The sequence below is a fragment of the Cuculus canorus genome, chromosome 32 (assembly GCF_017976375.1).
Source record: "Cuculus canorus isolate bCucCan1 chromosome 32, bCucCan1.pri, whole genome shotgun sequence".
NCBI lineage: Eukaryota > Metazoa > Chordata > Aves > Cuculiformes > Cuculidae > Cuculus > Cuculus canorus.
Genome location: NC_071432.1, coordinates 473,798 through 499,001, shown reverse-complemented (window position 1 = coordinate 499,001; position 25,204 = coordinate 473,798). Strand labels below are relative to the sequence as shown.

At 60.8% G+C, this 25,204-nt stretch overlaps 1 protein-coding gene and 1 long non-coding RNA gene across 2 annotated transcripts in view; both read left to right on the top strand.

The window, feature by feature from the left end:
- The first annotated feature begins 5,702 nt into the window (after window positions 1-5,702).
- On the top strand, window positions 5,703-10,519 carry LOC128849732 (uncharacterized). The gene is made up of 4 exons (XR_008447463.1): window positions 5,703-5,861; window positions 6,826-6,974; window positions 8,276-8,406; window positions 10,385-10,519. It is a non-coding gene; the product is annotated as an uncharacterized LOC128849732 (long non-coding RNA).
- Window positions 10,520-17,125: 6,606 nt separating this feature from the next.
- LOC104061484 (ubiquitin-like modifier-activating enzyme 1) overlaps window positions 17,126-25,204 on the top strand; it is a 50,974-nt gene continuing 42,895 nt past the window's right edge. The window contains 5 exon segments of the mRNA XM_054052249.1: window positions 17,126-17,228; window positions 20,830-20,943; window positions 22,456-22,514; window positions 23,624-23,792; window positions 24,758-24,892. Coding sequence (XP_053908224.1) covers window positions 20,830-20,943; window positions 22,456-22,514; window positions 23,624-23,792; window positions 24,758-24,892 — 477 coding nt within the window. The 5' untranslated portion in view covers window positions 17,126-17,228.

Sequence of the window (25,204 nt, the reverse complement as noted above, 5' to 3'; positions counted from 1 at the left end):
GGGGCAGGGGAGGATCTATGGGGCGGGGGGGATCTGTGGGGCAGGGGGGGCATCTGTGGGGCAGGGGGGAGCATCTATGGGGCAGGGGGGGTATCTATGGGGCAGGGGGGGCATCTGTGGGGCAGGGGGGCATCTATGGGGCAGGGGAGCATCTATGGGGCAGGGGGGCATCTATGGGGCAGGGGCTGTGGGTGCCCCCTCACGCCCCCTCAGGGTTTTGATCCTGGATTGGGACGTCCATCACGGCAACGGAACCCAAGAGATCTTCGAGGAGGATCCCAGGTGGGGGCAAAAAAGGGGGGGCTGGGGGGCAAAAAAGGGTGTCTGGGGCAAAAAAGGGGGTCTGGGGGTAAAAAAGGGGGGGCTGGGAGGCAAAAAGGGGGGGTGAGGGGGTAATAAAGTGGGGCTGAGGGAGGAAAAAGGGGGGTTGGGGGTAAAAAAGGGGGACTGGGGGGGTAAAAAGGGGGGCTGAGGAGGTAAAAAGGGGGTGTGGAGGGCGAAAAGGGGGCAAAAAGGGGTCAAAAAAGGGAGATTGGGGTAAATAGGGGGGGTTTGGTGGCAAAAAATTGGGGCTGAGGGGGGGCAAAAAGGGGGGTCTGGGGGGCAAAAATGAGGGTCTGGGGGCAAAAAGGGGGGTGAGGGGGTAAAAAGGGGGGTCTGGGGGCAAAAAGGGGGGCTGAGGGGGGGAAAAAGGGGGTTTGGGGGTAAGAAGAGGGACTGGGGGGGTAAAAAGGGGGGCTGAGGGGATAAAAATGGGGGTGAGGGGGTAAAAGGGGGGCTGGGGTATTTCTAGGGGTTCCCCCTGTTTTTTTGGGGGGCCCCATGGTCTTGAGGGGGGGTGTCCCATAGTTTTGGGGTCCCCAAGAGGGACTCCTCTATTTTCAAGGGGGGGTCCCACAGTTTTGGGGTCCCAAAGCGGGGGGTGTACCCCTTTTTTTTTGGGGAGTCTCTGATGGGGTGTCCCCCACCCCCGCCCTCAGCGTGCTGTACGTGTCTCTGCACCGCCATGACGGCTCCTTCTTCCCGGGGGGTTCCGGGGGGTCCCCTGGTCGGAGGGGGAAGGGTCCCGGTACCGGTTTCACCCTCAATGTGGGGTGGGGGGCGCCCCGAGTCGGGGACCCCGAGTACCTGATGGCCGCCATCGGCATCGTCCTGCCGGTGGCCTGCGAGGTGAGGGAGAGGGAATGGGAGAGGGGGAAAAGGGCGGGAAACGGGGGGAGAAAAGGGCAGGAAAGAGGGGGGCAAAAAGGGCGGGAAAGGGTGAGAGAAAAGGGCGGGAAAGGGGAGAGAAAAGGGCGGGAAAGGGTGAGAGAAAAGGGCGGGAAAGGGGGGAGAAAAGGGCAGCAAAGGGTGAGAGAAAAGGGCGGGAAAGGGTGAGAGAAAAGGGCAGGAAAGGGGGAGAGAAAAGGGCGGGAAAGGGAGGAGAAAAGGGCGGGGAAGGGGGGAAAGAGGGCAAAAGGTGAGGAGGGGGGGGAGAGGGGGGGAAAAGGGGCGGGAAAGGGAGGAGAAAAGGGCGGGAAAGAGGGGGCAAAAGGGGCGGGAAAAGGGGGAGGAGAAAAGGGCGGGAAAGGGTGAGAGAAAAGGGCGGGAAAGGGTGAGGGAAAAGGGCGGGAAAGGGTGACAGAAAAGGGCAGGAAAGGGGGAGAGAAAAGGGCGGGAAAGGGTGAGAGAAAAGGGCAGGAAAGGGGGAGAGAAAAGGGCGGGAAAGGGAGGAGAAAAGGGCGGGGAAGGGGGGAAAGAGGGCAAAAAGGTGAGGAGGGGGGGAGAGGGGGGAAAAGGGCGGGAAAAGAGGAGAGAGAAAGGGCGGGAAAGGGAGGAGAAAAGGGCGGGAAAGAGGGGGCAAAAGGGGCGGGAAAGGGGAGAGAAAGGCCGGGAAAGGGTGAGAGAAAAGGGCGGGAAAGGGTGAGGGAAAAGGGCGGGAAAGGGTGACAGAAAAGGGCAGGAAAGGGGGAGAGAAAAGGGCGGGAAAGGGAGGAGAAAAGGGCGGGGAAGGGGGGAAAGAGGGCAAAAAGGTGAGGAGGGGGGAGAGGGGGAAAAGGGCGGGAAAGGGTGAGAGAAAAGGGCGGGAAAGGGTGAGAGAAAAGGGCGGGAAAGAGGGGGCAAAAAGGGCGGGAAAGGGTGAGAGACAAGGGCGGGAAAGGGAGGAGAAAAGGGCGGGAAAGAGGGGGCAAAAAGGGCGGGAAAGGGGGGAAAGAGGGCAAAAAGGTGGGAAGGGGGGGAGAGGGGGAAAAGGGCGGGAAAGGGGGAGAGAAAAGGGTGGGAAAGGGAGGAGAAAAGGGCGGGAAAGAGGGGGCAAAAGGGGCGGGAAAGGGGGAGAGAAAAGGGTGGGAAAGTGGGAGAAAAGGGCGGGAAAGGGAGGAGAAAAGGGCGGGAAAGAGGGGGCAAAAAGGGCGGGAAAGGGTGAGAGAAAAGGGCGGGAAAGGGGGGGAAAAGGGCGGGAAAGGGTGAGAGAAAAGGGCGGGAAAGGGTGAGAGAAAAGGGCGGGAAAGGGGGGAGAAAAGGGCGGGAAAGGGGGAGAGAAAAGGGCGGGAAAGGGTGAGAGAAAAGGGCGGGAAAGGGGGGAGAAAAGGGCGGGAAAGGGGGGGCAAAAAGGGCGGGAAAGGGGGAGAGAAAAGGGCGGGAAAGGGGGGAGAAAAGGGCGGGAAAGAGGGGGCAAAAAGGGCGGGAAAGGGGGGAAAGAGGGCAAAAAGGTGGGGAAGGGGGGGAGAGGGGGAAAGGGGCGGGAAAGGGGATAAAAGGGCGGGAAAGGAGTGAAAGGTGGGGAAGGGGGAAGGGGCAAAAAGGGCAGGAAAGGGAGGAAAGAGGGCAAAAAGGTGAGGAAGGGGAAGGGGCGAAAAGGGCGGGAAGGGGGGAGAAAGGGGGCAAAAAGGGCGGGAAAGGGGGAGAGAAAAGGGGGGAAAGGGGGGAGAATGGAGGAGAAAAGGGCGGGAAAGGAGGGGGGAGAAGGGGCAGAAAGGGCGGGAAAGGGGGGAAAGGGCGGGAGGAAAGAGGAGAAAGGAGGAGAAAGGGGCAAAAAGGGCGTGAAAGGAAGAAGAAAGGGGGAGAAAGGGGGCGAAAAAAGGGCAGGAAAGGAGGAGAAAAGGGGTGGGGAAAGTGGAGGAAAGAGGGGAGAAGGAGGCAAAAAGGGCGGGAAAGGGGGCGAAAAGGGCGGGAAAGGGGGAGAAGGGTGAAAGGGAGAGAAAGGGGGGCAAAAAAAGGGCGGGAAAGGGAGTGAAAAGGGGGAAGGGGGGGAGAGGAGGGAAAGGCATTAAAGGGGGAGAGAAAGGGGCAAAAAGGGCAGAGAAAGGGGGGCAAAAAGGTGGAGAAGGAGGAGAGGGGAAAAGAGCGTTAAAGGGGGGAGAAAGGGGGCGAAAAGGGCGGGAACGGGGGTGGAAAGGGCGGGAAAGGGGGAAAAAGGGCAGGAAAGGGAGAAAGGGGGAAAGGGCAGGAAAGGGGAGAAAGGGCGGGAAAGGGGGAGAAAGGGGGGCAAAAAGGGCGGAAAAAAAGGGCGGGGGGGAAAGGGGAGAAAGGGCGGGAAAAGGGCGGGGAAGGGGGAGAAAGGGGGCAAAAAGGGTGGGAAAGGGGGAGAAAGGGTGGGAAAGGGGGAGAAAGGGCACAAAAAGGGGGCGAAAAAAAGGAGAAAGGGGGCGAAAAGGGTGGAAAGGGGAGAAGAGGGTGGGGGGAAAGAGGGAGAAAGGAGGTGAAAAGGGCGGGAAAGGGGGAGAAAAGGGGGCAAAAAGGTCGGGAAAAGGGAAGAAAGGGGGCAAAAAGGGTGGAAAAGGGGGGAAAGGAGGAGAAAGGAGGCAAAAAGGGCGGGAAGGTGGAAAAGGGGGGAGGTTGGGGGGGGGAAATGGGAGGTTGGGGGGGGAATGGGGGTTTTGGGGGCCGCTGTGCCACCCCCCCCCCCCCCAACACTCCCCTGTTCCCCCCCTCCAGTTTGCCCCCGAGTTGGTGCTGGTGTCAGCGGGGTTCGACGCAGGACGGGGGGACCCGCTGGGGGGGTGCCTGGTGCCCCCCCAACCTTCGGGGTGCTGACCCACCTGCTGGGGGGCTGGCGGGGGGGCGCCTCGTCCTCGTCCTCGAGGTGAGGAAGGGCTGAGGGGAGAGAAATTGGGGTTCCATAGCGGGGGTTGAGGTCCCTGGGGGGGTGTTGGGGGGCTTAATTGGGTCCCTATGAGGGGTTTGGGGGGTCAGGAGGTGATTGGGGTCCCAGAGTTTGGGTCCCCATGGGGGGTGTTGAGGGAGTCGGAGGGAAACTGGGGTCCCCATGGAGGGATATTGGGGTCCAGAGGGGTTTGGGGTCCCTATGGGGGGGGTTTGAGGGGTCGAGGGGGGTAATTAAGGTCCTTATTGCGGGATGGGGGGCGTCAAAGGAGATATTGGGTCCCATGGAGGGGTTTGGGGGGGTTATTGGGTTCCCGGGGGTGTTGGGGGCATTTGGGTCCCCATGGAGGAGGGATTGTGGGGTCAAGGGGGGGTTATTGGGTTCCGGGGTGGGGGTTGGGGTCCCCAGGGGGGAGTTGGGGTCTTAATTGGGTCCCATAAGGGGGAGGGGTCCCAGGGGGGTGTAATTGGGGTCCCAGAGGGGTTTGGGGTCCATATGGGGGGGTTTGGGGGTCGAGGGGGGCAATTAGGGTCCTCATTGCGGGATGGGGGGCGTCAAAGGAGATATTGGGGTCCCCATGGAGGGGTTTGGGGGGGTTATTGGGTTCCCGGGGGGCATTGGGGTCCCTGTTGGGGGTGGTCAAGGGGGATATTGGGGTCCCCATGGGGGGGTTGGAGGGGTCAAGGGGGATATTGGGGTCCCCATGGGAGGGTGAAGGGGGGGTTATTAGGGTCCCAGGGGGCGCTCTGAGTGCTCCGTGGGGGTTATTTTTGGGGTGTCTGAACCTTGTCTCCCCCTCCCCTTCTTCCCAGGGCGGGTACAATCTGGGGGTGACGGCAGAGGGGGTATCGCGGTGTTTGGGGGTGCTCCTGGGCGCCCCCCCCGTGCTGCCCCCCCTCGGCCCCCCCAGCCCGCGGCCGTGGCCGCCCTGGCCCGAACCCGGCGAGCCCAGCGACGGCACTGGGGGGGTCTGCGCCTGCCCCCCGGTGAGCCCCCAGAGTGGGGTGGGGGACCCCCAAACCCAGGGGGGGGGCCCAAAACCCGGGGAGGGGGGCACAAAGCAGAGAGACACCCCCAAAACCAGCTTAGGACCCTCTTCCTGCAGCCCCAAAATAGGGGGGGGGGGGCTGAAGCTGTGCTGGGACTCCCCCAAACTGGGGACCCCCTCTCTTTTCCCATCACCCCCAAACTGCGCTGCCCCCCCTCCTAACACCCCCAAACTGGGCTGAGACTCCCCAAACTCAGCTGCCCCCCCTCCTAACACCCCCAAACTGGGCTGAGACTCCCCAAACTCAGCTGCCCCCCTCCGAAGACCCCCAAACTGGGCTGGGCCCCCCCCAAACTGGGCTGAGACTCCCCAAACTGGGCTGCCCCCCCTCCTAACACCCCCAAACTGGGCTGAGACTCCCCAAACTGGGCTGCTCCCCCTCCTAACACCCCCAAACTGGGCTGAGACTCCCCAAACTGGGCTGCCCCCCCTCCTAACACCCCCAAACTGGGCTGTCCCCCCTCCCATCACCCCCAAACTGGTCTGGCCCCCCCCAAACTGGTCTGGGCCCATCGCTGACCCCCCCGTTCTCCCCGCAGCCCCCCCGGCTGAGCCCCCCCCCACCCCGGATCCCCCCTCCCCTGCCCTGGCCGCCATCTTGCGGCTGGGGGAGCTGCGGCTGGGGGGGGAGGAGGGGGACCCCCCCGAGGGGGCCGAAGGGGCGGGGCCTCCGCCTGACCCCGCCCCCGGGACGAGGAGCCTTGGGAGGAGGAGGAGGAGCTGGAGGAGGTATGGGGCGGGGTCAAACGGGGTGGGCGGGGCCTAATCCTCAAACAGGGTTGGAATTGGGGTCCCATGGGGGGGGTGGGGTCCCTGTGAGGAGGTTATTGGGGTCTCAGAGCAGGGGTTGGGGCATCGGGGGAGTTATTGGGGTCCCTAATGGGGGTGTCGGAGGGGAGTGGGGTCCCCATAATGGGGTTTGCGGGGTCGAGAGGAGGATTTGGGTCGCCATGGGGGAGCTTTGGGGGGGGGTGTTAAGGCGGGGTTGGGGTCCCTAGAGGGGTTTGGGGGTGTCAGGGGTGTTATTGAGGCTCCTAAAGGGGGGGTTGAGAGGGTCGGGGGGGGATTGGGGACCCCTTGGGGGGATCAAGGAGGGTAATTGGGGTTCACGTGGGGAGTTTGGGGGATCAAGGAGGGTAATTGGGGTTCACGTGGGGAGTTTGGGGGGATCCCGGGGGAGATTGGGGTTCCTGGGGGAGGGGGGGGGTGTCAAGGGAGTTATTGGGGTCCCTAAGGGGGTGTTTGGGGGGGGATCAGGGGAGTTATTGGGGTCCCCGTGGGAGGTCTGGGGGAGGTAATTGAGGTCAAGGTGGGAATTGGGGTCATCAAGGGGGGTGAATTGGGGTTCCAGGGGGAGGATTGGGGGGTCCTGAGGGGCAACTGGGAGGCCAGGAGGGGCAATTGAGGGGTCTGGGGGGCAATTGAGGGATCTGGGGGACAAGGGGGGCAGGAATTGGGGTTCCTGCGGAGGGGATTGGGGGTTAATTGAGGAGCAAGGAGGGACAATTGGGGTTCTTGGGGGGCAATTAGAGGGGGGACAAAGGCGTTTGGGGGGAGTGGGGAGGGGGTTGGGAGGGGCAAAAAGATTGGGAGGGGCAAAAAGGAGAGGCTTGGGGGCAGAAAGGGGGGGAATGGGGCAAAAAGGGGGGGAATGGGGCAAAGTGGGGTCTGATATCCCCCTCTCCTCCTCCAGGGGGCGCTGTGGGCCGTGACCCCCTGCGGGAGTGCCCCCACCTCGGGGCGGTGGCGCCGCCGCCCGGGGGGGCCGGGCTGGAGGGGACCCCCCCCTGCGGGGCCTGCGGGAGCCGCCGCGAGAACTGGCTCTGCCTCAGCTGCCACCAGGTGAACCCCCAAAAACCCACCCGGAGGATACACCCCCAAAACCCACCCGGGACACCCCCAGGACACCCCCAAAACACGCTCTGGGATACCCCCAGACCCTCCCAAACATCCTCCCCCGGGACCCCCCAGACTCCCCCCAAACCCCCCCTGGGATGCCCCCAGACCCCCCTAAAACCCCCTGGGACACCCCCCAAAACACCTCCCGGGACACCCCCAGACACCCCCCGCCCAGGACGCCCCAAAACACCCCCACGGGACACCCCCAAAACACCCCGAACATCCTCCCCCGGGACACCCCCAGACCCCCCCCCAAACACCCCCCCTGGGACGCCCCCAGACCCTCTAAAACCCCCTGGGACACCCCCAAAACACCTCCTGGGACACCCCCAGACACCCCCAAAACACGCTCTGGGATACCCCCAGACCCCCCCAAACATCCTCCCCTGGGACACCGCCAGACTCCCCCCAAACACCCCCCCTGGGATGCCCCCAGACCCCCCTAAAACCCCCTGGGACACCCCCCAAAACACCTCCCGGGACACCCCCAGACACCCCCCGCCAGGACGCCCCCAAAACACCCCCACGGGACACCCCCAAAACACCCCCGGGGACATCCACAGAACCTCCCCTCCATACCCTCTGGGACACCCCCAAAACACCCCTGGGGACATCCGCAGACCCCCCCCCAACCCCCAGAACCACCCCCGCCCCGGGACACCCCCAAAACACCTTCCGGGACATACCATAACCCCCCCGGGACACCCCCAAACCCCCCCGGGACGCCCCCAAAACACCCTCCGGGACACCCACAGACCTCCTACCCCCCCAGGGACACCCCCAAAACACTTTCCGGGACATACATAACCCCCCCTGGGACACCCCCAAACCCCCCTGGGACACCCCCAAAACACCCTCCGGGACACCCACAGACCCTCTACCCCCCAGGACACCCCCAAAACACCCTCAATTGCCCCCCTTGCCCCCAGGAACCCTAAATCCCCCTTTCTTGCCCCCCCAAATCCCCCCCAGAAACCCCAATTGACCCCCTGGAGCCCAAATTGCCCCCCAAATCCCCCTCCCAGGAGCCCCAATTGCCCCCCCAGCCCCCCCCAAATGCCTTTGCCCCCCCCTTCCAATTGCCCCCGTTGCCCCAAATCCCTCTCCTTCACCCCCAAATCCCCCCCCAAGGCACCCCAATTCCCCTCCAATTGCCCCCCTCTCCCCCCTAATTTCCCCCCCTCACCCCTTAATTACCCCCTTCACCCCTTAATTGCCCCCCTCACCCCTTAATTGCCCCCCAGGTGCTTTGCGGGCGCTATGTTGGGGGGGCACATGGTGGCACACGGGGAGGGGTCCGGACACCCCCTGGTGCTGAGGTCTGCGCGACCTCTCGGCCTGGTGCTACCCCTGCGGGGGCTACGTCCACCACCCCGTGAGTTATACTGGAGCACTGGGAGCACTGGGAATGGGCGGGAGGGGTTGCCTACAGCACCCCCAGAGTCAGACTGGAGCACTGGGAGCACTGGGAATGGGGAAAAGGCACATCCACCACCCCCTAAGTCATACTGGGAGCACTGGGAATGGGGTGGGGGGCGCCTACAGCACCTCCAGAATCAGACTGGGAGCACTGGGAGCACTGGGAATGGGGAGAAGGCACATCCACCACCCCCTAAGTCATACTGGGAGCACTGGGAATGGGGTGGGGGGCGTCTACAGCACCTCCAGAATCAGACTGGGAGCACTGGGAGCACTGGGAATGGGGAGAAGGCACATCCACCACCCCCTAAGTCATATTGGGAGCACTGGGAATGGGGGTGGGGGCGTCTACAGCACCTCCAGAATCAGACTGGGAGCACTGGGAGCACTGGGAATGGGGAGAAGGCACATCCACCACCCCCTAAGTCATACTGGGAGCACTGGGAATGGGGTGGGGGGCGCCTACAGCACCTCCAGAGTCAGACTGGGAGCACTGGGAGCACTGGGAATGGGGTGGGGGGGCGCCTACAGCACCCCCAGAGTCAGACTGGGAGCACTGGGAATGGGGAGAAGGCACTTCCACCACCCCCTAAGTCATACTGGGAGCACTGGGAATGGGGTGGGGGGCGTCTACAGCACCTCCAGAATCAGACTGGGAGCACTGGGAATGGGGGGAGGGGGGCGGCCACCGCCCCGTGAGTCAGACTGGGAGTACTGGGAGCACTGGGAATGGGAAGAAGGCACATCCACCACCCCCTAAGTCATACTGGGAGCACTGGGAATGGGGTGGGGGGCGCCTACAGCACCTCCAGAGTCAGACTGGGAGCACTGGGAATGGGGTGGGGGGCGCCTACAGCACCCCCAGAGTCAGACTGGGAGCACTGGGAGCACTGGGAATGGGGAGAAGGCACATCTACCACCCCCTAAGTCATACTGGGAGCACTGGGAATGGGGTGGGGGGCGCCTACAGCACCTCCAGAGTCAGACTGGGAGCACTGGGGAGCACTGGGAATGGGGTGGGGGCGCCTACAGCACCTCCAGAGTCAGACTGGGAGCACTGGGAGCACTGGGAATGGGGTGGGGGGGCGCCCTACAGCACCCCCAGAGTCAGACTGGGAGCACTGGGAGCACTGGGAATGGGGTGGGGGGCGCCTACAGCACCTCCAGAGTCAGACTGGGAGCACTGGGAATGGGGTGGGGGGGCGTCTACAGCACCCCAGAGTCAGACTGGGAGCACTGGGAATGGGGTGGGGGGTGACTACAGCACCCCCAGAGTCAGACTGGGAGCACTGGGAATGGGCTGGGGGGGCGCCTACAGCACCCCCAGAGTCAGACTGGGAGCACTGGGAGCACTGGGAATGGGGAGAAGCACATCCACCACCCCCTAAGTCATACTGGGAGCACTGGGAATGGGGTGGGGGGCGTCTACAGCACCCCCAGAGTCAGACTGGGAGCACTGGGAATGGGGTGGGGGGCGTCTACAGCACCCCCAGAGTCAGACTGGGAGCACTGGGAGCACTGGGAATGGGCGGTAGGGGGTGTCTGACCCCCCCAGTCCCACCCCCTGAGTCATACTGGGAGCACTGGGATTAATGGGGAGGGAAGAGGTACTTCGGGCTGAACCATTGGCCCCGGGGAGGGGTGTTTGGGTTGAACCATTGGCCCCGGAAGGGGGGGGGGGTTTGGGCAACTGGGGGGGTCTCTGGGTTGAACCATTGGCCCCGGGGGGGGGGGGGGGGGTGGGCAATTGGGGGGGGTCTCTGGGCTGAACCATTGGCCTTGGAGAGGGGGATGGGCAACTGGGGGGGGGGGGTCTCTGGGTTGAACCATTGGCCCCGAGGGGGGGGGGTGGGCAACTGGGGGGGGTCTCTGGGCTGAACCATTGGCCTGGGAGGGGTGTTGGGGTGTCTCACCCCCCCCCCATCCCCCCGCAGGTCCTTCTTCCCACCAAGACCCTTCTCCATCGCCTCAAATTTGGCGTCGACCCCCCCTCTTTTTAAACCCCCCCCAAAAAAATCCTCTTTCTAAGGGCTATACCTGTGCTAGCCCCCCCCCCCCCGCAATCACCAGCACCCCCAAATTCCCCCCACACACCCCCCGGGGCCACAGGCTGGGCCGGGCTCTGGGGAGAGTGAGGGGGGGGTTAAAAAAAGGGGGGGTCCCCCCAAAAATAACAGAGGGGAGGGGAAACTGAGGCACGGGGGGGGGTGTTTGTAAAGCCCCACTTTGTAAAGCCGAGGAATAAAGTTGATGGTTGAGAAGCGGAGAGTGTTGAGATGGTTGAGAGCGGAGAGAATTGGGGGGGGGGGGTAAGGTTTTGGGGGGACACCTGAAGGTTTGGGGGGGTCTGGGGGGTTAGGGGGGCGTCTGGGGGTTTGGGGGGGTCTGGGGGGAGGGGCAAAGGTGTGCGTGGGGAAGTTTTGGGGGGTCCCAGAGGGTTGGGACGGGGGGGGGGGGGGGGGAAGGAGCCCTCTAGAGCCCCCCAAAACCTTTTTAGGAACCCCCAAAACCACTCTAGGACCCCCCAAAACTCCGTAAGGACCCCCAAAACCCCCTTAGGGTCCCCCAAAACCCACTCTAGGACCCCCCAAAACCCCCTTAGGGACCCCCAAAACCACTCTAGGACCCCCCAAAACCCCCTTAGGGACCCCCAAACCCCTCTAGAGTCCCCCCCAAACACCTCTAGGACGCCCAAAATCCCTCTAGAGCCACACAGGAAACCTTTAGGATCCCCAAAACCAATTAGGGACCCCCCTAAAACACCTCTAGGGCCCCCAAAACCACTTTAATGATCCCTCAAACCCCTCTAGGACCCCCAAAACCCCTCTAGAGCCCCCCCAAACCCCTCAAGGGACCCCAAAAACCCCTCTAGAGGCCCCCAGGATCCCTCTAGGACCTCCAGAACCCCACTAAGACTCCCCAAACCCCTTTAGGGCCCCCCAGGACCCCACTGGAACCCCCAAAAACAAATTTAGGGACCCCCAGGACCCCTTTAGGGGCTCTCAGCGCCCATTTAGGGACCCCCAGGACCCCTCTAGGACCCCCAAAACCCCAATAAACCCCCCCAAACCCCTCTAGGGCCCCCCCAGGAACCCACTAGGACCCCCCGAAAATCCATCTAGGAACCCCCAAGACTCCTCTTGGCCCTCCCCGGACCCCTTTAGGACCCCCAAACCAATTTAGGGACCCCCCCAGGACCCTTTTGGGGACACTCAGCACCCATTTAGGGACCCCCAAAACCCCTTTAGGGACACTCAGAACCCATTTAGGGACCCTCAGGACCCCTTTAAGGGCACTCAGCACCCATTTAGGGCCCCCCAGGACCCCTTTAGGGACACTCAGAACCCATTTAGGGACCCCAGGACCCATTTAAGGGCACTCAGCACCCATTTAGGGCCCCCCAGGACCCCTTTAGGGACACTCAGAACCCATTTAGGGACCCCAGGACCCCTTTAAGGGCACTCAGCACCCATTTAGGGCCCCCCAGGACCCCTTTAGGGACACTCAGAACCCATTTAGGGACCCCCAGGACCCTTTAAGGGCACTCAGCATCCATTTAGGGCCCCCCAGGACCCCTTTAGGGACACTCAGAAACCATTTAGGGACCCCAGGACCCCTTTAAGGGCACTCAGCACCCATTTAGGGCCCCCCATGACCCCTTTAGGGACACTCAGAACCCATTTAGGGACCCCAGGACCCCCATTAGGGACACTCAGCACCCATTTAGAGCCCCCCAGGACCCCTTTAGGGACACTCAGCACCCATTTAGAGACCCCCAGGACCCCATTAGGGGGACAACTCAGCACCCATTTAGGGACCACGAGGACCTAATTTAGGACCCCCAAAACCCCACTAAGACCCCCCAAGACCCCTCTAGGGCCTTCCCGGACCTCCTTTAGGACCCCCAAAACCAATTGAGATTTGCGGGATTTCTGGGAGCCCTCCTGGGGCTCTCTACAGTGCCCCAGGGCATTCTGGGAGCCTCCTGGGGCTCTCTACAGTGCCCCAGGGCATTCTGGGAGGCTCTTGGGGGTCTCTACAGTGCCCCAGGGCATTCTGGGAGCCTCCTGGGGCTCTCTACAGTGCCCCAGGGCATTCTGGGAGCCTCCTGGGGCTCTCTACAGGGTCGTAGAGAGCAATAAGGTCACCCCTCAGCCTCTTCTTCTCCAGGCTAAACAACCCCAGCTCTCTCAGCCGTTCCTCGTCAGACGTTCTCCACCCCCTCAGCAGCTTCGTTGCTCTTCTCTGGACACACTCCAGAGCCTCAACATCCTTCTTGTGGTGAGGGGCCCAGAACTGAACACAGTATTCGAGGTGCGGTCTCCCCAGTGCCGAGTCCAGAGGGAGAATCCCCTCCCTGGCCCTGCTGGTGACCCCATTTCTGACCCAAAACCGAGATGCCGTTGGCCGTCGTGGCCACCTGGGCACACTGCTGGCTCACGGTCAGTCGCTGTCACCCAACACCCCCAGGGCCTTCTCCTCCAGGCTGGTTTCCAGCCAGACTTCTCCTACTCTGTAGCACCGCGTAGGGTTGTGGTGCCCCAAGTGCAGGACCCGGCCTTTGGCCTTGGTGAACCTCCTGCCGTTGGTCTCACCCCATGGATCCAGCCCGTTCCCATCCCTTCGGAGCCTCCCTACCCTCCAGCAGATCCACACTTCCTCCCAGCTCAGTGTCACCCACAAACTCGCTGAGGGTGCACTCAATGCCTTCATCGAGGTCATTGATAAAGACATTGAACAGAGTTGGACCCATGAGCCCCGAGGAACCCCACTTGTGACCGACCTCCAGCTGGAGTTGACTCCATTGACCACCGCTCTCTGGTGGCCAATTGGATTTCCAGTTGGGCCTCATCCCTCCTGATTTTCCCCCTGCACCATCTCACTTCCTCCCTGTAGTCCACCCAAGACGCCCATCCTTTCCTCCAAAGCTCATAGAGCTTCTTATGGACACCTCTTGAGATCTCCTTGCTCCACCAAGGTGGCTTTTTTCCGCCCCGCCGGCTCCTTTTCCGGAGCTCTTGAAGAGCACCCAACCCTCATGAGCTCCCTCTGCCCTGAAGGACCCTTTCCCACGGGACTTTGCCCATCAACCTTCCCAACGGTCCAAAGTTTACCCTCTGGAAGTTTCATGTGATACTTTTGTTGGTCCCCTTCTTCATCCCACCGACAACTGAAAACCCCATCATCTCATGATGGCTTCATCCCAAGCGTCCTCCAACCATCAAATCCCCAACAAGACCTTCTCTAATGGCAAACGGAGGTCGAGGAGGTCCAGGAACCCTCTCTTGGTGGTTCACTCACCCGTTGTGCGACGAAGTTGTCTTCCATGCACTCCAGGAACCTCCTAAGACCGTTTCCTTTCCGTTTATTGTACTTCCAGCGGATATCCGGGAAGTTAAAGTCACCCACGAGGACAAAAGACCATCCCCAGCTCCTCAGCTGCTTCTTCTTGGTTGGTGGTCTCTAAGGGACCCCCATCACAAAGTCCCCTTCTTGGGGGCTCCTCTGATTTTATCCCATGGGCGCTCGGTCCCATCCTCACCGTAATCCAATTCAAGAGCATCAAAGCACTCTTTGACACATGAGGGGCTGCGCCGCCCCTTTCCTCCCCTTCCTGTCCCTCTTTTGACTCTAAAATTCCCAAATTTCACTCCTAAATTCCTTTTTGGACCCCAAAATCCCCCCTGAATGCTGAAATCCCCCCCATTGCACCCCCAAAATCCACCCATTGCCCCAAAAGGCCAAAATTTCACCCCCAAAAATCCCTCTTTGGGCCCCAAAAGCCCAAAATTTCACCCCCAAAATCCCTCTTGGGCGCCAAAATCTCCAAATTTCACTCCTAAATTCCTTTTTGGACCCCCGAAATCGCCCCCTGAATGCTGAAATCCCCCTTTGGACCCCCAAATCCCCCCATTGCACCCCAAAATCCACCCATTGCCCCAAAAGGCCAAAATTTCACCCCAAAAATCCCTCTTTGGGCCCCAAAAGCCCAAAATTTCACCCCAAAAATCCCTCTTTGGGCCCCAAAATCTCCGAATTTCACTCCTAAATTCCTTTTTGGACCCCAAAATCGCCCCTTGGACACTGAAATCCCCCTTGGACCCCCAAATCCCCTCCATTGCACCCCCAAAATCCACCCATTGCCCCAAAAGCCCAAAATTTCACCCCAAAAATCCCTCTTTGGGCCCCAAAAGCCCAAAATTTCACCCCAAAAATCCCTCTTTGGGCGCCAAAATCTCCACATTTCACTCCTAAATTCCTTTTTGGACCCCCAAAATCGCCCCTTGGACGCTGAAATCCCCCCTTGGACCCCAAAATCCCCCCCATTGCACCCCCAAAATCCACCCATTGCCCCAAAAGCCCAAAATTTCACCCCAAAAATCCCTCTTTGGGCACCAAAATCTCCAAATTTCACTCCTAAATTCCTTTTTGGACCCCAAAATCCCCCCCCCGAATGCTCAAATCCACCCATTGCACCTCAAAATCCTCCCCTTGGACCCCCAAATCCCTCCCCATTGCACCACAAATTCCCCAAACAGACACCAAAACCCCAAAATTTCACCCCCAAATCCCTCTTTGGACCCCAAAATTCTCCCCTTGGACCCCAAAATTCCCCCTTCGACAACGAAATCCCAAATTTCACCCCAAAATCCCTTCTCGGACCCTGAAATCCCCCTTGGACCCCAAATCCCCTCCATTGCACCCCAAAATCCCCCCACTGCACCCCAAAATCCCCTCTTGGGCCTTCAAGTCCCCAAATTTCACCCCAAAATCCCCCCTCGGAGCCCCAAATGGCCCCATTTCAGCCCCAAACTCACAGCGTGGGGGGCACTGGAGCTGTTTTGGGGGCACTGGGATGAGCTCCACCGCGTACTGGGAGCACTGGGGGGGGATACTGGATGGACGATGGGGGGGTTAATGGGAAGGGAAAGGAGCCGCTGGACTACATTTCCCGGCAGCCTCTGCGGCCCGTGACGTCATCAGACGGCGACAGCAGGTGGTCTCCACGTGGTCCTAGAGCCCCCCCTTCCGGGTCTTTAAGGCCTCCAAGAGCCTCTCTATAACCCCTATAGCTTCCAAGCCCCCTATGGGCCCCTATAGCCTCCAAGACACCCCCTCACACCCCCTATATTTCCTCATAGGCCCCTATAGGCTCCTCCATCTCCTCATGGGTCCTATGGAACCCCACAGTCCCCTATAGAGCTCTTCAAATCCCTGTGTAGGTTCCCACAAAGCTTTTTATCCACTTATATATCCCCTGGAGCCCATTATACCCCCCCCAGGCGCCTATAGCACCACATAGGTCCTTATACCACCCTATAGGCTCCTCATAGACCTCTATATTACCCCATAGACCCCCCCAATAAGGCTCTGTATTCCTTTATAGGTCTCTATAGGCCCTCATATCCCCCTATAGACCTCCTATTTCTCTGCATAGACCCTATAGATGCTGTCATTGCCCCTATAACCCTTTAGGCCCCAGACAGCTCCCATATAGATTTCTATATGTCTGTATAGCTTCTGATTATCCCATAATTCTTATGGGTGCATATATTTCCTCCTAAAGATCCCATATAGATTTTCATAACTCTCTGCAACTGTGTATCTTCTCCTATGGGCCCCCATAAGCCCCTATAGTGCCCCATAGGCCCCTATACGCCAATAATTCCTGCTATTGGCCTCATATAGGTCCCCATGTGCCCCTATGGGCCTATATTTCCTCTTATAGGTTCCCTATAGCGCCTCATAAGCCACCTACAGGCCCCATAGAGGCCTCCATAAGCCCCTATGGCGCCCCATAGCACCCTACAGGCCTCGTATAGACCCCTATAAGCCCCTATGGCGCCCCATAGATCTCTACAGGCCTCATACAGGCCCCCATAAGCCCCTATGGTGCCCCATAGCGCCCTACAGGCCTCGTATAGACCCCTATAAGCCCCTATGGCGCCCCATAGATCTCTACAGGCCTCATACAGGCCCCTATAAGCCATCTGCAAGCCCCATATAGGCCCCCATAAGCCCCTATGGCGCTCCATAGCACCCTACAGGCCTCGTATAGACCCCTATAAGCCCCTATGGCGCCCCATAGATCTCTACAGGCCTCATATAGGCCCCTATAAGCCATCTACAGGCCCCATATAGGCCCCTATAAGCCCCTATGGTGCCCCATAGTGCCCTACAGGCCTCATATAGGGCCCCACAAGCCCCTATGAAGCCCTGTAGTGCCCTACAGGTCTCATATAGGCCCCCATAACCCATCCATAGGCCCCATATAGGCCCCTGTGGCGCCCCATAGGCTCCCATTACATCCCTTTCCCCCCAGTTGCGCCCTCAGACCCGTGTCCCCTCGCGGCCACCGCCGCGCTGTGTCACGAAGCCCCACCCCTTTCCCCCTCCACCTGCGCCGCATCCGGGGCTTTGGCTGCTCCCGAGGGGGCGTGGCCAGGCGCGCGGCTCTCTGTCCTCCAGCCAATCAGCGCGCGGCGCCGGGCGGCAGCGACCAATGGGGAGCGGAGGCGGCAGGAAGGGGGCGTGGCCTCCGCATCCGGGTCCCTCGCCGCGGCACTGAGGGGGCGTGGCCATCCGCGGCGCGCCCTCCCGACCGCCAATCAGAGCGCGGAGCCGGGCGCCGGCGGCCAATGGGGAGCGGCGGGGGGCGGGGCTTGAGGGGAGGAGGGAGGGGGCGGCGGGGAGGTAGCAGCCGCGTCCGCCATCTTGTCGCCGAGGAGCCGAGAGGAGCGGGCGGGACCCGGCGGCGGGGCCTGGACAGCATCATTGGTGAGGGGAGGGGGGGGAACTGGGAGCAATGGGGGGAACTGGGAGGAGTGGGGGGAACTGGGAGGAGTGAGGGGATGGGGGGGAACTGGGAGCAATGGGGGGAACTGGGAGCAATGGGAGGAACTGGGAGGAGTGAGGGGATAGGGGGGAACTGGGAGCAATGGGGGGAACTGGGAGCAGTGGGGGGAACTGGGAGGAGTGAGGGGATGGGGGGAACTGGGAGCAATGGGGGGAACTGGGAGGAGTGAGGGGATAGGGGGGAACTGGGAGTAATGGGGGGAACTGGGAGGAGTGGGGGGAACTGGGAGTAATGGGGGGAACTGGGAGGAGTGAGGAGATGGGGGGAACTGGGAGTAATGGGGGAACTGGGAGGAGTGAGGAGATGGGGGGAACTGGGAGTAATGGGGGGAACTGGGAGCAATGGGGGGAACTGGGAGGAGTGAGGGGATAGGTGGGAACTGGGAGCAATGGGGGGAACTGGGAGTAATGGGGGGAACTGGGAGGAGTGAGGGGATGGGGGGAACTGGGAGCAATGGGGGGAACTGGGAGTAATGGGGGGAACTGGGAGGAGTGAGGGGATGGGGGGAACTGGGAGTAATGGGGGGAACTGGGAGGAGTGAGGGGATGGGGGGAACTGGGAGTAATGGGGGGAACTGGGAGCAATGGGGGGAACTGGGAGGAGGGAGGGGATAGGTGGGAACTGGGAGCAATGGGGGGAACTGGGAGTAATGGGGGAACTGGGAGTAATGGGGGGAACTGGGAGGAGTGAGGGGATAGGGGGGAACTGGGAGGGATGGGGGGAACTGGGAGCAATGGGAGGAATTGGGAGCGATGGGGGAATGGGGGGAATTGAGGAGTGAGGGGATGGGGAAAACTGGGAGCAATGGGGGGAACTGGGAGGAATCAGGGGGTGGGGGGAACTGGGAGCAATGGGGGGAACTGGGAGGAATCAGGGGGTGGGGGGAACTGGGAGCAATGGGGGGAACTGGGAGGAGGGAGAGGGGAACTGGGAAGAGGGAGGGGGGAACTGGTCCCAGTAAGGAAAGAGAAAGTGGAACCAGTGTGGAAGGGAGGAGAGAAACTGTGAGCAGTGAGGAAATGGAGGAGGAACTGGGACCAGTAAAGAGATGGGAGGGAACTGGGACCAGTAAAGAGATGGGAGGGAACTGGGACCAGTAAAGAGATGGGAGGGAACTGGGACCAGTAAAGAGATGGGGGGGAACTGGGACCAGTAAAGAGATGGGAGGGGAACTGGGACCAGTAAAGAGATGGGAGGGAACTGGGACCAGTAAAGAGATGGGAGGGAACTGGGACCAGTAAAGAGATGGGGGGGAACTGGGACCAGTGAAGAGATGGGGGGAACTGGGACCAGTAAAGAGATGGGGGGGAACTGGGACCAGTAAAGAGATGGGGGGGACTGGGACCAGTAAAGAGATGGGGGGACTGGGACCAGTAAAGAGATGGGGGGAACTGGGACCAGTAAAGAGATGGGGGGGACCAGTAAAGAGATGGGGGGGAACTGGGACCAGTAGTAGAGATGGGACCAGTAAAGAGATGTGGGGGAACTGGGACCAGTAAAGAGATGGGGGGGAACTGGGACCAGTGAGGAGAGGGGGTGTGACTGGTCCCCCAGTGTCCCCCCAGTGTCCTCCCAGTGTCCCCATATGTCCCCCAGTTCCTCCCAGTGTCGCCCCAGTGTCTCCCAGCATCACTTCTGTGTCCCCCCAGTTCCTCCCAGTTCCTCCCAGCATCCCCCAGTTTCTCCCCAGTGTCCTCCCAGTGTCCTCCAGTGTCCCCATATGTCCCCCAGTTCCTCCCAGTGTATTTCAGTGTCCCCCAGTCTCCCCCAGTTCCTCCCAGTGTCCCCCCAGTCTCCCCCAGTTCCTCCCAGTGAACCCCCAGCATCCTCCCAGTCTCCCCCAGTTCCTCCCAGTGTCCCCCCAGCATCCTCCCAGTGTCCCCCAGTTCCTCTCAGTTCCTCCCAGCATCCCCCAGTTCCTCCCAGTGTCCCCATATGTCCCCCAGTGTCCCCCCAGTGTCTCCCAGCATCACTTCTGTGTCCCCCCAGTTCCTCCCATTCCTCCCAGCATCCCCCAGTTTCTCCCCAGTGTCCTCCCAGTGTCCCCATATGTCCCCCAGTTCCTCCCAGTGTATTTTAGTGTCCTCCCAGTGTCCCCCAGTTCCTCCCAGTGTCCTCCCAGCGTCCTCCCAGTTCCTCCCAGCATCCCCCAGTGTCCCCCCAGTGTCCCCATATGTCCCCCAGTGTCCCCCAGTGTCTCCCAGCATCACTTCTGTGTCCCCCCAGTTCCTCCCAGCATCTCCCAGTTTCTCCCCAGTGTCCTCCCAGTGTCCTCCCAGTGTCCCCCAGTGTCCCCCAGTGTCCTCCCAGTGTCCCCCAGTGTCCCCCAGTGTCCCCCAGTGTCTCCCAGCATCCCCCCAGTTCCTCCCAGCGTCCCCCCAGCATCCCCCAGTGTCCCCCCAGTGTCCCCCAGTTCCTCCCAACGTCTCCCAGCATCCCCCAGCGTCCCCCCCAGTGTCCCCCAGTTCCTCCCAGTGCCCCCAGCGTCCCCCCCCAGTGTCCCCCAGTTCCTCCCAGTGCCCCCAGCGTCCCCCCAGTGTCCCCCAGTTCCTCCCAGTGTGCCCCCAGTGTCCCTTAGCATCACCTTCGTGTCCCCCCAGTGTCCCTCAGTTCCTCCCAGCATCCCCCAGTGTCCTCCCAGTGTCCCCATATGTCCCCCGTATGTCCCCCAGTTCCTCCCAGTGTATTTCAGTGTCCCCCCAGTGTCCCCCAGTCTCCCGCCAGTGTCTCCCCCCCGGTCCCTGTCTGTCTCCGTGTCCCCAGCCTGTGTCCCCATGTCTGTCCCCATCTGTCCCTGTCCCCGTTCCTGCGTGTCCCCACGTGTCCCCTGAGGGTGTCCTCACGTGTCCCCTGAGGGTGTCCCCTGTCCCCTGAGGGTGTCCCCTGTCCCTATGTGTCCTCTGAGAGTGTTCTCTGTCCCTGTGTCCCCCCGATAGTGTCCCTGTCCCCGGGTGTCCCTTGAGTGTATCCTGTGTCCCCTGAGAGTGTCCCCTGTCCCCATGTGTCCCCTGAGGGTGTCCCATGTCCCCACATGTCCCCTGATGGTCTCTCTGTCCCCAGGTGTCCCCTGAGGGTGTCCTCTGTCCCCACGTGTCCCCTGAGAGTGTCCTATAGCCAAACATGTTCCCTGAGGGTGTCCCACGTCCCCATGTGTCCTCTGAGAGTGTTCTCTGTCCCTGTGTGTCCCCTGAGGGTGTCCCTATGTGTCCCCTGAGGGTGTCCCCTGTCCCCTTGTGTCCTCTGGGAGTGTTCTCTGTCCCTGTGTGTCCTCTGATGGTGTCCCTGTCCCCGTGTGTCCCTTGAGGGTATCCTGCGTCCCCTGAGGGTGTCCCATGTCCCCATGTGTCCCCTGAGGGTGTCCCCTGTCCCCATGTGTCCCCTGAGGGTGTCCCTGTCCCCATGTGTCCTCTGAGAGTGTTCTCTGTCCCTGTGTCCCCCCGATGGTGTCTCCGTCCCCGTGGTGTCCCCCGAGGTTGTCCCCTGTCCCCTGAGGTTGTCCCTGTCCCCGTGGTGTCCCCGCAGATGTCCAGCCCCCCGCTGTCCAAGAAGCGCCGCGTCTCCGGGTCCGAGACACCGACGGGCGCTCCCCGCGCCGCCGCCCCCGCCGCGTCCCCCAGCGTCACCCCGCCAACGTGAGTGTCCCCCGCGCCGCTTCCCTGCCACCCGCTGCCACCCACTGCCACTTTGGTGTCACCCGCTGCCACCCACTGCCACTTTGGTGTCACCCGGTGTCACTCACGGCCACTTTGATGGCACCCAGTGTCACCCACTGCCACTTTGGTGGCACCTGCTGCCACCCACTGCCACTTTGGTGTCACCCGGTGTCACCCACTGCCACTTTGATGGCACCCAGTGTCACCCACTGCCACTTTGATGGCCCCCGGTGTCACCCACTGCCACTTTGGTGTCACCCGGTGTCACTCACTGCCACTTTGATGGCACCCAGTGTCACCCACTGCCACTTTGGTGTCGCTCAGTGTCATCCATTGCCACTTTGGTGGCACCCGGTGGCACCCGCTGCCACTTTGGTGTCACCCAGTGTTGCATTGGTGTCATTTGGTGTCACCCACTGCCACTTTGGTGTCACTCGGTGTCACCCACTGCGACTTTAGAGTCACTCACTGCCACTTTGGTGCCACTTTGGTGTCACCCAGTGTTGCTTTGGTGTCATTTGGTGTCACCCGCTGCCACTTTGGTGTCACTCGGTGTCACCCACTGCGACTTTAGAGTCACTCAGTGTCACTCACTGCCACTTTGGTGTCACCCAGTGTTGCTTTGGTGTCATTTGGTGTCACCCACTGCCACTTTGGTGTCACTCGGTGTCACCCACTGCCACTTTGGTGCCACTTTGGTGTCATTTGGTGTCACCCACTGTGACTTTAGAGTCACTCGGTGCCACTCACTGCCACTTTGGTGCCACTTTGGTGTCATTTGGTGTCACCCACTGTGACTTTAGAGTCACTCGGTGCCACTCACTGCCACTTTGGTGCCACTTTGGTGTCATTTGGTGTCACCCACTGCCACTTTGGTGTCACCCAGTGTTGCTTTGGTGTCATTTGGTGTCACCCACTGCCACTTTGGTGTCATTTGGTGTCACCCACTGCCACTTTGGTGTCATTTGGTGTCACCCACTGCCACTTTGGTGTCACTCACTGCCACTTTGGTGTCACCCAGTGTTGCTTTGGTGTCACTTGATGTCACTCACTGCCACTTTGGTGTCACTCACTGCCACTTTGGTGTCATTTGGTGTCACTCACTGCCATTTTGGCGTCACCCACTGCCACTTTGGTGTCCGCTGGTGTCCCTTTTCCCCCCCCCCGGTGTCCCTTCCCCCCCCCCCCCGGTGTCCCTTTTCCCCCCCCCCGGTGTCCCTTTGCCCCCCCCCGGTGTCCCTTTCTCCCCCCCTCGGTGTCCCTTTCTCCCCCCTCCCGCTGTCCCTTTCTCCCCCCCGGTGTCCCTTTCTCCCCCCCGGTGTCCCTTTGCCCCCCCCGGTGTCCCTTTGTCCCCCCGGTGTCCCTTTGCCCCCCCCCGGTGTCCCTTTGCCCCCCCCCGGTGTCCCTTTGCCCCCCCCCCCGGTGTCCCTTTGCCCCCCCCGGTGTCCCTTTGTCCCCCCGGTGTCCGTTTGGGGGTGACACCGGGGCTCCGCAGGGCATGGCCAGGAACGGGGCTGAGGCCGAGATCGATGAGGGGCTCTACTCCCGACAACTGTGAGTCACACATTGGGGGGGCCCTTTGGCTTTTGGGGGTTCCTCTGGCTTTTGGGGGATCCCTATGGCTTTTGGGGGATCCCTATGGCTTTTGGGGGGTCCCTATGGCTTTGGGGGGGTCCCTATGGCTTTGGGGGGGGTCCCTATGGCTTTGGGGGATCCCTATGCCTTTAGGGGTTCCCTATGGCTTTGGGGGATCCCTATGGCTTTGGGGGGTGCCTATGGCTTTGGGGGGATCCCTATGGCTTTGGGGGGGTCCCTATGGCTTTGGGGGATCCCTATGCCTTTAGGGGTTCCCTATGGCTTTGGGGGATCCCTATGGCTTTGGGGGGTGCCTATGGCTTTGGGGGTCCTTATGGCTTTGGGGGGATCCCTATGGCTTTGGGGGGTCCTTATGGCTTTGGGGGGTCCTAATGGACTCCAAGAGGTCCCTATGCTTCTGGGGGGTCCCTATGGCTTTGGGGGGGTCCCTATGGCTTTGGGGGAGTCCCTATGGCTTTGGGGGGATCCCTATGACTTTGGGGGGGGTCCCTCTGGCTTTGGGGGATCCCTATGGCCTCAAGGAGCTCCCTGTGCTTCTGGGAGGTCCCTATGGATTATGGGGATCCTTATGGCTTTGGGGGGGGTCCCTTTGGATTTTGGGGGATCCCTATGGCTTTGGGGGGGTCCCTTTGGATTTTGGGGGGTCCTTATGGCTTTGGGGGGTTCCTTTGGATTTTGGGGGGTACCTATGGCTTTGGGGGGGGTCCCTATGGCCTCAAGGAGCTCCCTGTGCTTCTGGGAGGTCCCTATGGATTATGGGGGGGTCCCTTTGGATTTTGGGGGGTCCTTATGGCTTTGGGGGGATCCCTTTGGATTTTAGGGGGTCCTTATGGCTTTGGGGGGGGTCCCTTTGGATTTTAGGGGGTCCTTATGGCTTTGAGGGGGTCCCTATGGCCGCAAGGATCTCCCTATAGTTCTGGAAGGTCCCTTTGGCTTTGAAGGGTTCCCTTTGGCTTTGAAGGGTTCCCTTTGGCTTTGGGGGTTCCGTTTGGCTTTGGGGGGGTTTCCCTCTGGATTCTGGGGGCGTTCCCCTATAAATCGGGGTGTCCCCCCCCCCCTCTTTCCAGGTACGTTCTGGGTCACGAAGCGATGAAGCGGATGCAGACGTCCAACGTGTTGGTGTCGGGATTGCGCGGCCTCGGCGTAGAGGTGGCGAAGAACCTGGTGCTCGGGGGGGTCAAATCCGTCACCCTCCACGACCCCCAACCCGCCGCCTGGGCCGACCTGGCCTCCCAGGTGAGCTCGTTAACCGCCGCCTTCGTTAACGCAATTATCTCCCCGCCGTTAACGAACCACAGCGTCATTCATTCCCATCCCCCTCCGCCGTGGTTCGCTCCCCGCGTGGTGAAACGGCGTCGCTGGAGGGGATAAATCCCCTTCTGGGGGTCGTTAGCGGAAATCTATGTGCTTCTGAAGTCGTTAATTAAGATCAGAGATAATTAATTAGTTAATGAGTTAACTAATTCGTTAATGAGTTGATTTAGGGAGTAATTAACCCCATGAACGCTTGATTTCGGCTTTTTGGGGTTCCCCAGGGAGCGAAATGCCCCTTTTTGGGGTAATTAATTCCCTTTTGCAGTCGTTATTTGAGAGATAAATGCTTTCTGTGCGATGATTAATTAATATGGGAAGGGATTAATTAATCGGGGGGTAATTAAGCCCCAAAGAGGGATCGATTGAATCCCTAAAGGAGCGAAATGCCTCACGTTGTGGTCATTAATTTGCTGTCACAGTCGTTCCGTGGGATCGTTATGGGCAATAAATGCTTTTCATGGGCTGATTAATTAGCTTAGGGAGCAATTAATTAATTAAGGGGTAATTAAGCCCCGTGGAAGGGGTTAATTGGGTTCCTAAGAGAGGGAAATGCCCCCACTTGGGCGATTAATCCATCCTCGTAGTCCTTACGGGGCTTTATTAGAGGCCATAAACGCTTTTTGTGGGTTGATTAATTAGCGTAGGGTGGGATTAATTAATTAAGGGCGTAATTAAGCCCCACACGGGGGTTTAATTGGGGTTTTTGGGGAGCAAAACGCCCCTTTTGGTGCCATTAATCCCTTTTGCCGTCCCCGTTGAGGCTCAGGAGGAGCGACGAGAGCTCCTCGTGGGGATCGTTCGTTAACGCTGGGAGAGGGGGGGGATTAATTAACGGGGGGGGGTTAATTAACGGGGGGGGGTTAATTAACGAAGCGGAACCGTTGTAGTTTTATCTGCGCGAGGAGGATGTGGGGCAGAACCGGGCGGAGGCGACGCTGCCGCGTTTGGCCGAACTCAACGCCTACGTGGCCGTCAGCAGCGCTCGGCAGCCGCTCACCGAGGACTTCCTCGAGCCCTTCCAGGTAACCCCAACATCTGGACGGGGGGGTCCTCAACATCTGGAGGGGTCCCCAACTGGAGGGGGTCCTTGAACGTCTGGAGGGGGTTCTCAGTCCGCTCTGGAGGTCCTGGAATGGGTTTGGGCCTCTTGGAGCTCAGGTGTTCGTCTCCATCGCCAACATCTGGAGGGGTTCTTCAACATCTGGAGGGGGTTCTCAACGTCTGGAGGGGGTCCCCAACATCTGGACGGGGGCGTCCCCAACGTCTGGAGGGGTTCTTTAACATCTGGAGGTCCCGGAATGGGTTTGGGCCTCTTGGATCCACCTGGAGCTCAG